The following is a 13808-nucleotide window of genomic DNA, read 5'->3' as shown; positions in this document are numbered from 1 at the left end:
CACTGAAGTGTTATATAAGCAGAGAGTGGCTTTCACAAATTGTCCTAATGTGCTTTTATTGTGTCCACATAGAGACATGGCTGCATTTTACTGACATTTCATATCCACATGGAATTACACTTGTACCATGGACCTGACAACCCTCTGTCACACGAAGTGCAGCATTTCAGAAACTGGTGTGTCTTGTAATAATCCAGCAGGGATGAGAGAGGTTACAAGGCTGTGAGGCAGTGTGCATTATTTCTGTGACTCACCACTTAGCATGCCACAGGCACTAGCTGCCCCTCTTATTTCACCATTTCATTCTGTGTTTTTCCCTTCTTTTTAGTCCGGGGTGTGATCCAGTCACAACAGTTTTAGTTTGCGTCAGCGCTCACAAGATGTTTAAGCCCAGATGATTCTCGCCTTGCAAATCTAAATCAATTTTTATTGCAGGGAGAAAGGAAAACACAACGCAAATAAAGCAATGGAACAGATTGCACAAAAAAAATTACTACAACAGCTGTGTCCGTTTACACATTCAGCATGTACAGACTGGAGATGATACATTTACACTTCTGTTAGCAATGCAAGCGATGAGGTTGGGCTGGTTCGATTACTATTCATCGTTAGTACAGTTTTGGTTGCCTTCATACCAAGAATGTTTGATGTTTTTAAACTCTGGATAGAGCCTGAATATTCAAATCACGTTCATTCCAAATGTGAAGGGGACCAATTACTGATAATTTTTTTTTTTTTTTTTTTTTTCTATTTTTTAATTTTAATGCCAGACTGTTTGGCTGAGCTGTTCGAGATGGGAAAGAGGGCAGTCTGAATCTTAATTTAGATATTTTAGACAGCAGACAAGTCATGTCTCTCAACAAGAAGGGACTGACTGCATCAGCCAGTCTTAAAAGTATTAGTAAAATGTATAAATGAAGCTGGATGTAGCAAAAAAAAGGCAAAACATGTTCCTATATTGAATGAATAAATATATAAATAACACAATAAAAGGAAGAAAGAAAGTAAATTAGACCCTCGGTATTTCTTCTTCCTTGCAACACTGACCAGAGGGGAGATATTGCCTCACAGCTCGCTGGTATAAAACTACCTCGCTGACATCAAAAAGGCTCGTGCTCTTGAGACAGTCCTCTAACCGCCTTTGCACTCCCTATTCTCACAAATAGCAACTGCAAAAAAGACGGACATATTCTTCCAGGTTATGAATGTGCAGAGGTTGTAACATGAATTAGTGAACAACGGTGTAAGAAAAGAGAGGAAAAAAAACAACCAACAGTATTCATTCATGTTAATGTCTGTTGTTATATATTGATTATTTTGTACAGAATGTATATCAAGCATGTGCATACATCAAAATCAGTTTTACTGCCAATGATATGGTATATTATTACTTTGATGTGAATGTATGATTTTAGCTGTATGATTTTTTTTTTTTTAATAAGTATTGTCCCCTGATATTGATGGTGGAACGTGCTGTACAGTGCACACGTCGGTGCTGTTTGCAGGAATCATATCAAGTACAGAGAAATTTACATGTGGGTCCGCTGTCATGCTTGTTTCTCTGAGCAGACAGGGCTTCAGCACGGACCACTTATTATATAAATGCTGACAAATCTCAATTCTGGTCTCTGCTGTATTCTTCCTGCAGTGAAACAGATGTCTGCCTCCAGATAACAGGCTTTATCTGTGGATAGGAAGCCTAACATGGATGGTGGATATCTTTATAAGCCATTTAATAATCCACTCTGGACTAATTTCCTTGTTTTTTTTTTTGCGTGTTTACGTAAAAACCAACCAGTGCCCAAGTCTTTTGAAAATTTACCATTGTGATGTAGAAGCAGTTAATCCAACTATTCAGCGGTGCTGGGTATATAATCCAGCTGCATCCCATATGTAAACACAGAGACTGTTAAGTGGCAGGCTGTGCAGGGTTAGCTTTTAGGCTTTTATGCAGGTGAACAGGGCGCACTCCAACATCGAGTATCAGGACTCTCAGCAAGAGCCGCATTTACACAGCAACAGTCATTTAAATTCTTAACTCGTTCTGGTAGAGATTTGATCTTTTCATAGCTTCGTAAACACAGAAAGGCAGCTTGGAGAAAGACTTCTTATTCAAAGATGACAAGTTAAAGCAGATGAAAGCTGGAAAGCCTTCAAAATCTTTTTTGAGAGTGCAAAGCAAAGGAATGTTTTTTTTTTTTTCCTTTGTAGTATAAAGAAGACACTTTGTCAAAGGAATTGAATATTTAAATGATTTAAGGGGATTCCTGCACTGGATTGTCACTAGAAGTTTAGGTTTTATCTGTGGAAACAGGTACTTTATCACCCGTTTTTTTCCAAGATGTGGTGCAGACTGAATCTACAGCAGATGAGAGTGTGTAAGAGCCGAGAAGGTTAATATTTAGCCATAACCAGTCAGTATTACTCTAAACTAGAGGTAAAAGTCTGACATTGAGGTGAAAAAGTCACACCTCCTCTCATGAATATCAGCAAGTTAGCACGCTGACAAAGACAGTAAATGTTACACTAAAATTCATGTAATTCAGGTGGTAAAAAAAGAAAAAAAATCCCAGCTACTTTGACACATGAATTCTTGCCTGCTAAGGTTGCTTTGCAGTATGAATTTCCCTATCCTAGTGTCCATATTCAAACTGCTGATGCTGAATAAAAACCGTGTGTTGCCCTTGTAAAATTCAAAATATGTTTCATTCGGGCTTCATGAACCCATAAAATACTGTGTAAGCTTTCAGGCGTAAGTGAACATGTGTGAGTCATCATACAGATGTGCTGCAGGTGGAACATCGATCTTCACACCTGAAGGCCATCTGAGATTTCTCTTTGTAATTTCTCTTCACTGGATGCAGATCCTGAAAACAGCTCATCATGTTCAAAATGTGTATGTTGTTTTTTTTTTTTTTTTTTTTTTAAATAAAGAGTCATGGAAAACATCTACTTTGTTGCCTTTTTTTTCTCCTCTCCTTTTGTATATCTTTTTAATGTATTTTTTATTCTATATTTGATAAGATGAAACTTTAATAATCCCTACTGGGAAACTGGTGCTGCTGCAAATAGTAATAAGATGCATCAATAATATTAAAGAAAAAGTAACAGAGAAAATGGAGGTGATATGCTCATCTGACAATACGCACTAAAAATACGGTTTATAGGTGGCTACATGCACAGAAAGGTCTAACCTCTGGTTACATGCATGTCACTTGATAGCTGGCAAACAATCTGGAAGCATGTTTCCCTCTCCTCCAGAAACCCTGATCACCAAATCATACATTTAAATTTTATTCACTGAACAAACTTAACCCCACGTAAACTATTTTGTATGCAGCAGATACAAACTCCTAATTACTTATTATGCTCAGATAATCAGCATGTGTTTGCAATACTTTATGGTGGTGTAATGTTTTTTTTTTTTTTAATAAAGGGGTTGAAGCAGTTGCCTCTATTCTTATTTTATTTATTCGTTTTATTTTTATGTGTTTACTTAGTTTCATTTTTTGTTGCAGATTGGATTATTCTGGAGTATATATCAACTGATACGATCTAAATTCTGATTTTGGGGCTATGATAATAAGAGAAAAACAATGATGTCTTTTCTATGGCCTTTAAATCTCTATTTCTATTATTTTTATACGCTATATGGACAAAAGTATTGGATCATCTACACATTACACCTGCAGGAGCTTGTATGGCATCTTCTTCTAAATCAATAGGCACTGATATGGAGCTGGTCCTCACTTTGCAGCTATAACAGCTTCCTCTCTTCTGGGATGGCTTTCTACAAGATTTTAGAGTGTCTCAGTGGGAATTTTTGCCTGTTCATTCAGGGGTGCTTGTGAGGTCAGACACTGATGTTGGACCAGAGGGCCTGGCTCTCAATCTCTGCTCTAGTTCATCCCAAAGGTGTTGGATGGAGTTGAGGTCAGGGCTCTGTGCAGGCCACTCAAGTTCTTCCACACCAAACTCACCCAGCCATGCCTTTACGGAGCTTGTTTTGTGCACTGGGGCTCAGCCATGCTGGAACAGAAAAGGGCCTTCCCCAAACTGTTCCCACAAAGATGGAAGCAGAGAATTGTCCAAAATGTCTCGGGGAGCTGAAGCATTAAGATTTCCCTTCACTGGAACCAAGGGGAGAAAAACAAGCCTAGAGCATTATCCCTCCTCCACCAAACTTTACAGTTGGCACAATGCAGTCAGGCAGGTTACGTTCTTTTGGCATTCACCAAACCCAGACTCGTCCATCAGACCGCCAGATAGAGACCACCTCTCCAGAGTCCAGTGGCGGCGTGCTTTACACCACTTTATCTGACGCTTGGCATTATGCTCAGTGATATAAGGCTTGCATGCGGCTGCTTGGCCACGGAAACCCATGCCATCAAGCTCCTGGTACAGTTTTTGTGCTGATGTTGATGACAGAGGAGGTTTGCAGCTCTGCAGTTATTGAGTCAGCAAAGCGTTGGCCACTTTTATGCACTATGAGCCTCAGCACTCAGCGACCCCACTCTGTAACTTTACATGGTCTACCACTTGGTGGCTGAGTTGCTGTGTTTCTTCCACTTTGCAATAATACCACTTACAGCTGATTGTGGAATATCTAGGAGGGAAGAAATTTCACACACTGACTTGTTGCAAGGCTGGTATCCAATAAATTACTATTACAGTGCCACACAGGAATTCAGTAAGCTCTTTAGAATGAGCCATTGTTTCACAAATGTTTGTAAAGGCAGACTGCATGGCTAGGTACTTGATTTTATACATCTGTGGCAATGGGATTGAATGTAACACCTGAATTCAGTGAATAAGAGGTGAGTCCCAATACTTTTGTCCATGCAGTGTATGTATTTTGCTGAGTTATGTAGTCTTTTCTGTTTGCTTTTGTTTTGTATGCATTGATGTTTTCCCTTATCAGCTATCTTGTGAACCGTGGACATGGAGACTAAAATCAATTAAAAACAACAAACAAACAAACAAACAAACAACCTAATCACAAAAAAGACTGAGATAACATTCACTGTCTTGTAGATTTGCAGATGGAACAACAGCCTTAAGTCTAGAAAAGGTGATGATGTCAAAGGCACATGTAAGATTTGATTTATTGATCCCCTTGAAGGAAAAAGCTTGAAATGAAAACACCAGTGATGTATGATGCTGTTACAGATGTTGCTGTAAGGTGCCTTCCTTTTTAGAGCGTTTTTTTTTTTTTCCCTGCCACCAAAATAGCATTAGATTCGGCCAGCTGTGCTCCTTAGAGCTTGGTTTTAAGTATCAGATCTCATGGAGGCATGCATGAGCCTCTCGGCAGCGAGAGGCATGAAAGGCCAGTGCCGCTGCTCCTGATCCACCACTTAGTGACATCAAATAAAAAGAGCAAGAAACCCAGGCTCATCAAAGGTTTTATAAGACATTACATCATTCCTTGCAGATTTCTGCTGAATTAATTAAGGACTATGTTATCCCAGACAAATTTTAACGATCACTGTTGAGGGTCCAAGGACTACTATGACAGAGCTTTTACTCTCTGCCCCTGATCTCACAAATTTAAACAGTATAGCCAATTTGGAGCAAACTGTGAATGACTCAAGACTGCAATTAGCCATTACTTAACCTTCCTGCAAGATATAAGACTCAACAGAAAGTTCTCAGCCAGCCTTTTTCCATTAACATCCATGGATCCTGGTTTTTCAAAAACTCTCTCGATGACATCTTAATTAGTCTGAGAAATCTGTTTTGTCTTCTAGCCTCTGGCACAGAGAGGGGACAGAAGAAAAGTCAGATCATGCAAAAGTCAAAAGATTGACTGATAAATTTTGTTTGTTTTTTTTTTCCTTCAAATGTCAGACCAGTGATGTGATGCAACTTGATGGAAAACCGAAAGCTGAGCGGGAATGGTTGCTTTTACTTTGCGTCATTCCCGGTGAGTCCAGATTGAATGGAGAGTCGTGATATATTCAATAACCCACTGGAATAACTGATTCTTCAATTAACAGTATCATAACTGACTCCCATGTTTGATAACCGGCCAGTCTTTCTTTTAATTGTCTTTTCACTCCTGACTAGGCCGCCTGCAAATAAAGCCATTAAGTGTGGGGAACTCAATCTAAACAAACAGTGTGGCTGCTATAACACATGGCAGTTAACTCTGACAAATAAAAACAGGCCACTAACAGCTGCATCCCTATCAGGGAGCAGACATTCAATCGCTTCCTTAAGCTCATTGAAACATTTTCAGATGAATGGTGAGATCAGTGGTGATAATGTGCAATATCTGACTCTATATACGTGTGTGTTTGTGTGTGTTTGCATGTAACATATTTTGATCTCTGACTGTGTGTGTCAGGTTAGTGCCTGTATGGCTGTGTTGTATTTGGTTTACATGTGTGGCTTCTGCCTTTGCATGACCATTAAAGTATCAGATTTCAGCCCCATGTAGTCAGCCTCATCCAAAGTAGCAGCCTGCCAGCTTTTCAAGAGGACGTGGGCGTAATGGAGTTGGCGCAGAGAGAGTTAGAGACAGAGAGAGAGGGAGGGAGAGAGAGACAGACGAGGAACAAGCAGAGTTGGAGAGAGACTCAGACAGAAACAGAGTCGGCATGAAAAACAGAGACACAGCGGTGAATCACTAATCAGCCTTGTTTCCTGAAGCGTCCCTCTGATGCCGCGCTGATCGCTGAATTGATTTTATCTCAGATCTGCCACTTTCAGTTTGAATGTGCCAAAAGACAGATATCAAATGTTTTGATTTGTCAGTGTTATTCACTCACACCGACCAAGCAGTTGCAGTTTAAAATACTGCAGATGTTCACTTGTTTGGAATTGGTTTTAGTGGTGAAAACAAGTTTTTTACACAGCAAAGGAGAGGAGAATGATAAGTGAAGCAGCTCCTGTCTTGATGATGCCCTTCTGGGGCAGAGTGAATGTAAATCTCCTACTGGCCCCTCTCTCTCTATCACACACACACACACACACACACACACACACACACACACAGTGCTGTTTACTTGGCCTGTGCATACATTCTCTAAATTCGAGCTCATATTCTTAACATGAGTCTTTAAATTTAAACCTTTTTTTTTTTTTCAAAGTATGAATCAGCCATACTTCTCAAAAAACTTTTCACTTAGTCCCCACCCTCACCCTCAGGCTGCTGGTAGAACAAATAAGCACACACACACACACACACACACACACACACACACACACACACACACACACACACACACACAAATGAGGTTAATGAAGCTTCCCAGGCAGGATAGGAGAGGCAGTTTTGTCCCTGGCAGACTGCCTGGAGGTCTCCGCTATATTACAGGTCCACTTCTCAGCTGTAATAGGGTGGATATTAATCCTAACTCTAATGCCTTCAGAGATTAATAAAAAGAAAGGGGGGAAAAAGCGATCTCGAGAAACTCTTTATTCCACCATTTCTTATTAGCCAATCCACAGTGGCCACACAAATTACTTGCACCCTCGGCAAAAATGAGTCAAAAAGGCTGTAAAAGTCTAACAATGCAAGGAATAAAAATTTCTCATCACAGACTGCAGCAATTCAGCGCTTTTCCCACGCTCAGAAATTTCAGGCGATGACACTCTGTTCTGAAAAGGTCGTTGTTCAGTCAAGTGTGTATTCCCAATGTGAGATAACATTTATTTAAAAAAAAAATAATAATGATGACACATAACGCAATTAGTGGCACGCTTTGTTGCAATTCTAGATTGAATCATTTTTTGTTATTTGAAGGTCACCACTAAATCATCTTGGCTCCCCCGGAATTTATTCAGCCAGTGGCTTTTCAAGCCTTCTGGATTAATGAATGAATTACTGAAACTGGCTAGAAATCAAATAAACCAACTTGAATTTGGTTTGACAAAAATGCCTGGCAAGTACTCAACCATGATACACATAAAGTATTCATGTATGATCCGCCGTCTTGTCCTGACTCCACAGGCTCTCTGCAGAGTGATTACCTCCAGGTTTTATCATGACTGTTCCTGCCTGTGTGAAGCTGTACAAATAAGGAAATGAGGGGCAGAGAAATAGGAAACGAGGGGAATTGATGAGGTTTGAATGAGACAGGAAAGAGAAAGGTGTGCGGGTGTGTGGGTGGAGGGGGGGTATTGAGGAGAAAATGAGCAGAGCAACAGTGGAACGGAGAATAAAGAGGAGGCGATAGAGGCGAGGGAGGGAGAAGAAAGGAGTTGAGGGAAAGGAAGGGGGGGAATAATAATAATTAAAAAAAAAAAAAAAACAGGTGGGCTGCAGCGAAGGGCGAAGATAATTGGATTGTGGGAGTGTTCATGTTTGACGAGGGCGGATGTGTCTCGTGAACCTTCCAACTGCTTGGCCGAGCTCCTGTGTAATCAGAAAAGAGCAGATATGGATACGGCCCAAATGAGACGCTCACAACGGCACCGACACAGAAAGGCTAAGTGGTTATTAACAGGTGGCTCTCCGTCTCTGGAAGGCCAAGTCCCCGCACGCAGACAGCCCTGCAAAGCATTTTTCACTCTAACTATAGCTGCTAATGAGTGAGGGTGTGTGTGTGGAGAAGGGACACTTGCATAGCCTATAAAGACACTGCGGGCTCCTGAGTGGCCACATAGAAGAAGTAAATGAAGGTAAAATAATGAGCCTCTGCATATGGCTGGGAAGTTTTTTTGTTTTAAAGGACTAAACTTTCTAGCTGCTGTTATCAAGCATTTTTAACAGACATTTTATGATATAGCAAAATGGAGAAAATGCATGTGTGTAAGAGTACAGCATGTATATCGAACTGGTTATTGCCCCATCTGATGGCAACCATTACCCTTTTTCCACCACAGGAACTGCTCTGAGGAACCAGGAACCTTTACCACTTTTTCCACAAGAGGAGCAGTCCTGCTTTTCGCTCCTGGGCCAGAGGTGGAAGAGGAGTCTCTCTGCAAAAAAAAAAAAAAAAAAAAAAGTCAACCTTAAAAACCAACAGATCGCCCACTGGTGATAATCAGACATTCACCAGTAGTCCCCTGCACAAAATCTGTAGGGGATTGCGGGTGAAAGTCTGATTATCACCAGTGGGCGAGGACTGAACTCTGCTCAAGAAAACCAAGCCAAGTTCTATTCCTGCTTGTTCCAATTCACAGCAGTTGCTGTATGAGATTTTTGAAAGGGCTTTTTTTTTTTCATCTGAAGCTTTTTTATAGACTTCAATACAATCTATAAACCAGCACAGCGTACAACAAAAAAAAAAAAGTAGAAAAAAATATATGTGCACTAGAGGATTAAAAGCTCCCTGTGCCTGGCATCCTGAGTAGTCGGTAACCTTATGACCCTTGCATAGTTACAAGCGTCTGAACGGAGACTGTACTATTTAATTAAAATTATGAAAAGTAAATATGAGATATGACAATTTTCACTTATATGTGAACAGGTGCACTTGAAAATGTAGGAGAGAAATCCTTTCATGGCCCTTGTTTTTGAGAGAAGGTGAAAGAAACAGAATTACAGACAGAGATGAATGGTTTGTTTGCGTGTGTGTGTGCGCGCGCGCCCGTTGGCAGGCAAGATATTTATGGTCACGATGCCCCAGAAGGTTATCATTTAGAAAGGAGCACCAGCTGCTTCAATTACATTGCTTTCCCAGTTTGCTGTATAACACACTTCCAGCACTCTGTCATCTCCTAAAATAATACCTCACTAAAAAATGACTGCCTCGCTGAAATTTGCAGCTGCTGACTTTACAAATTGGTATGGGCCGATTTCACTGATGAATAAATCACTTCTCTGGTCAAATCAACAGATTCCCTCACTAACTGATGAGAGTGTCAGTGAGATGATCAAACGAAATGAAATGATTGAGCACACGCAGCCTCCCCCGATGAGCCCGTCCAATCAGAGCTCCGGTCTGCAAATGGATGTGTTTACTCAGCAGACAGTGTGCCATCAGCCTCTGTGAGCACCGCCGCCACCTCACGGAAACTGCAACTGAGAGACAACAAACAACAACGCTCGCTGGATATCGGGCAGCAGACGTCTGTCCATGTGTGTGTGTGTGTGTGTGTGTGTGTGTTTGCGGGAGGACAAGACAGGCAGTTTGTGCGTGTGTGAACGTACACCGAGCGGCCCCATGCTGCTTTCACGCCTGCATTGGCAGTGGTGCATCCATGGCTCTTGCAGTGAGGACAGATGGCAAGGACTTACCCCAGTTAGAAACCCTCCACACACACACACACACACACACACACACACACAAACCAGCTCTCTCTATATATATACAATGTACATGTACACAAGAACTTCCTTGGCACCCACAGCTTAATCTCTCAATCCAACAATGAGTCATATATAACATCCTCTCCCCCCAAGTGTGTGTGTATTCATGTGTGTGTTTGTCCTGCTGTATGTTATTGTTTTTTTTTTTTTTTTAATCACCTGAAGTCAGCAACTCCAAACACGGCTCCTGCTGCTCTGACAGCTCAAACAAGAACCTTTGTGCTGTAAAAATCGGTATTGTCTTTCAAACCGCTAGGGCCTTCTCATAGTTTTGATTTATTTTGTCTGCATCCTCCAACTTGTTTTTTTTTTTTTTTTTTTTTAAGTATTTTATGCTTGTTTTGGACTTCTAATAAAGAGACATTCAAAACAAGCATTTTCCTCACTTATCCCTTGTTTTATTAAGACTTGCTGCTTTTAATTTCAAGCACTTTCTGGCATTGCTTGAACAAGTGTTACAGAAATAGCTGTGATTACAGTAATTAAACTGCCGGACTCTCGTCTTCAAAGGAACTGTTTGATTTCAGTTTCAACTGGTGGAATAATTTCCACAACACAAGCCTTGAAATCGGCGCCGTGGTGAAGCCTGATATCATTTGAAGTTATTTGAACCATTAAATGTTGCTGTTGTTTCCTTTTGAGTGCAAATGAAATGTACCAGGCCGTGCAACTTCACTTCTATTAACCATGGAAATTTGATCTGACAAACCCCTGAACTGTTCCATTTATTTTCCTTTGACAGAACTGAGTTTTGAGAGTTTCTCTATTCTGCACACGGGGGAAGTCTCACCGAACAGTAGCCACTGGAATTTGACACATTAATTGAAATACAGAGAAAAGCAGGGCACAGAAAGTCAAACCGATTGTGGGCGTGTGTGTGTGTGTGTGAAGTTAACCACAACTGATCAGTGTGTTCAACTGTGTGGGTGGAGAGCTGGGCATAAATGTGCTTGTGCGTTTACTTGAATATGGTGCACATGTTGTAGGTGGACAAGACAATAACAGGTTTGTATCAAGGCAAGGCCAAAGAAAAGAGATTTGCTCGTGTTTGGCCCGGACACAAGCCGGGCAGACTGCAAACAGAATAACTGTTCATGCTCAGGTCTGATGTTCAAGGACTCTGCCGCGTATGACTGTAATGAGCTTTCGGGTTTCCTGTGTCTCTGCCTGCTTTCTAGGTTGGCCATGATGTTCTGGCTTCCATTTTACATTTTCCACCTTTGAGTGTGGAATTTATCTTAAAAGCAAACACTAGTGTGCTAGTCTAAGAGTAAAAACATGGAACTGAATGTGCTGTTTAAGGTCATTCATTCCCAGCATGCAGGATTACATGAACCTTTATCAACAAGCTTACACTACAGGCTCTGCTAAAACAGAAACATAATGACTGAGTAGATGCCTATGGAAACCAACAAAAGGTAAAACAATATGCATATGTGACCACAGATGGATAATGTGCAAAAAGACGCATGTGGTCTGAGTCAAAAACAGGAATTTTAATTGAGGCTAAGGCTCCAAAAATATCACAATATAAAAAGATGTGACAGATGAAAAAACAATTAGTCAATTCACTTCACCAGACAGAAAAATCTTTCCATTGTCTTCTAATGTAGCCATTAGTGGTGCATTTTGTAATCTTTTATGGTGACAGTTTTGCTGTTCCTCAGGTTAAAGCTCTTGCTTTGCTCCTTACTTTTTCAGAACCTCAATAACAAACTTCCCTGAGGGAAACATTTCTGTTAAGTTAGTCCAAACCACAGTAAAGAGCTAGATGTACATATCTTCTGTTTTATCAGGAGACAGACAATATGGCTGTGACACAGTCAAATTCAAACAACTGTGTGACCTACATCAGTCCTTCTACAGTGGCCTGGAGCATGACATACAAGGGGAAAAGCAGGAACAGGGAAAATGTCCAGCAGAACTCAAGTTGGGTGTCCATAAAATCCTGAAAAAAAATGTTTTAAAAAAACACAGACATCCCAAAGTGATCTGATCTAGGCATCGTCAGGCTTGTCTGCTGGTGGTCCACACGGCTGCAGCATCTTCTCCATCAGGTTGAAGCGGACGCGCGCCTTGCTCTCGTTCTCAGCGATGGAGAAGTAGTTGAGAAGGTCAAAATGTCCCATGTAGGAGCAGTACGAGTCTCTGTGCTGGTTGACCAGCCATTCCCACTTGCTGGTGTCAGCGTGTCCTGTCCCAATGTACTTGGACTGCAGGTGCTCCAGCTGACTGTGGATGTTGTATCGGTCTGTCATGCTCAAAAGAGAGGAATCCCCACGGGTCTGGCCAAAAGAGGAAGAGGGCAGGACGTTACATTTAGCTAAATTTCATGCAGACAGGAATCCCTAGCAGGTGCAGGTCTGCTGCTCTAATCTCTCTGTGGAGGAGATCAGGCTAAAAGGAAACTTCTCTGGACAAAATAAGAACAGACTCAGATATACTTTACTGATACCAAACTGGGAAATTATTGTAGATTGTCCAGACGCTGCAGAGACAATAACAGACAACACAAAATATACCTATCAACACCAGGACGAATATACATCTTTAGAAAAATTAAACACAAGTATACCTGGCCATTCTGAAGCCTTACATAGACTATATGTATAAGAAAGTATATCTAAAACATATCTACAGAATAAAATATGTACATATAAAACAGATGTATAGTCATATTGTACAGCTTTCAGTACAATAACAAAGAACGACAGAAACAGGGTGCTTATTAAGGAACCATATACATATAATTTTAAGCTTAACAGTTAGCGATTAGTTTAGCTTCCTGGGTAAAACAGCAACAAATAGCTAAAGTGCAACATTAGCAAACAAAGTATTTTACAGTTACTGTTCATCTGACGTTAAGCCATAAGAACCGTGACCTCGTTACTACTTTTATTTATCTAATGTTTTCATATTTGTGAAGTTAGTTACCGGGTGAAGTACATGCGTTAGAAGCTTTTACACTTCGTCGTTTAAATTAGTTAACTATTGTTCCACGGACACAATTAGCATGCTAACGTTAGCCACATTAGCTTTCTGGACAACAGTAGGTTAGCTAGGTAGTTAGCTAACATGAGTCCGGGTTGAAACGTTCTCCTGCGACAAGCTGTGCTGTCTGGTTTATAAAATCTCTTTCTCAGCGAGCACACAGCCTGCAAACGCAAGAGATACTCACTCGAGACGAAGTAAATGCAGGTTTGGACACGAAATACTCTGCTGAAGTCCGGCCACACGAAGGAGAACAGATACCTTCCGGTTGGTGCCACCTACAACTTGAACCGGGGGGAAACAAATTTGCAAACTAAGTTCTCACATGTTTTCCATGTGTTGTTTGTGTCTGTCGCTCTGGACGTAAAGGTCAATATTAACCTCCGTAAAATATACAGTAAAGTTCAATATAAGATACAAAGTAGCGAGCAGCTTGCATTCATAAATTTATTTTTGACGGTATTATTAACAAAAAATTATGAAACAGGGCAAGTATGATTTCCACATGCATGCAAAGTTTTTTTTTTTTGTTTATAATCAACATCTCTCTCTCTCT

General features: G+C 40.7%; 1 protein-coding gene across 1 annotated transcript; it reads right to left on the bottom strand.

Moving 5' to 3' along the window:
• Positions 1-11736: 11736 nt before the first annotated feature.
• On the bottom strand, positions 11737-13580 carry sf3b5 (splicing factor 3b, subunit 5). The gene is made up of 2 exons (XM_030071456.1): positions 13440-13580; positions 11737-12546 (listed from the first exon to the last, which is right to left on the bottom strand). Exon 2 carries the CDS (start codon positions 12517-12519, stop codon positions 12259-12261), a length of 261 nt encoding a protein of 86 aa, XP_029927316.1. The 5' UTR covers positions 12520-12546; positions 13440-13580; the 3' UTR covers positions 11737-12258.
• Between the last annotated feature and the right edge of the window lie 228 nt (positions 13581-13808).

Source organism: Myripristis murdjan, chromosome 15 (assembly GCF_902150065.1).
Source record: "Myripristis murdjan chromosome 15, fMyrMur1.1, whole genome shotgun sequence".
NCBI classification, from domain to species: domain Eukaryota; kingdom Metazoa; phylum Chordata; class Actinopteri; order Holocentriformes; family Holocentridae; genus Myripristis; species Myripristis murdjan.
This window is presented reverse-complemented; position numbering and strand designations above follow the sequence as displayed.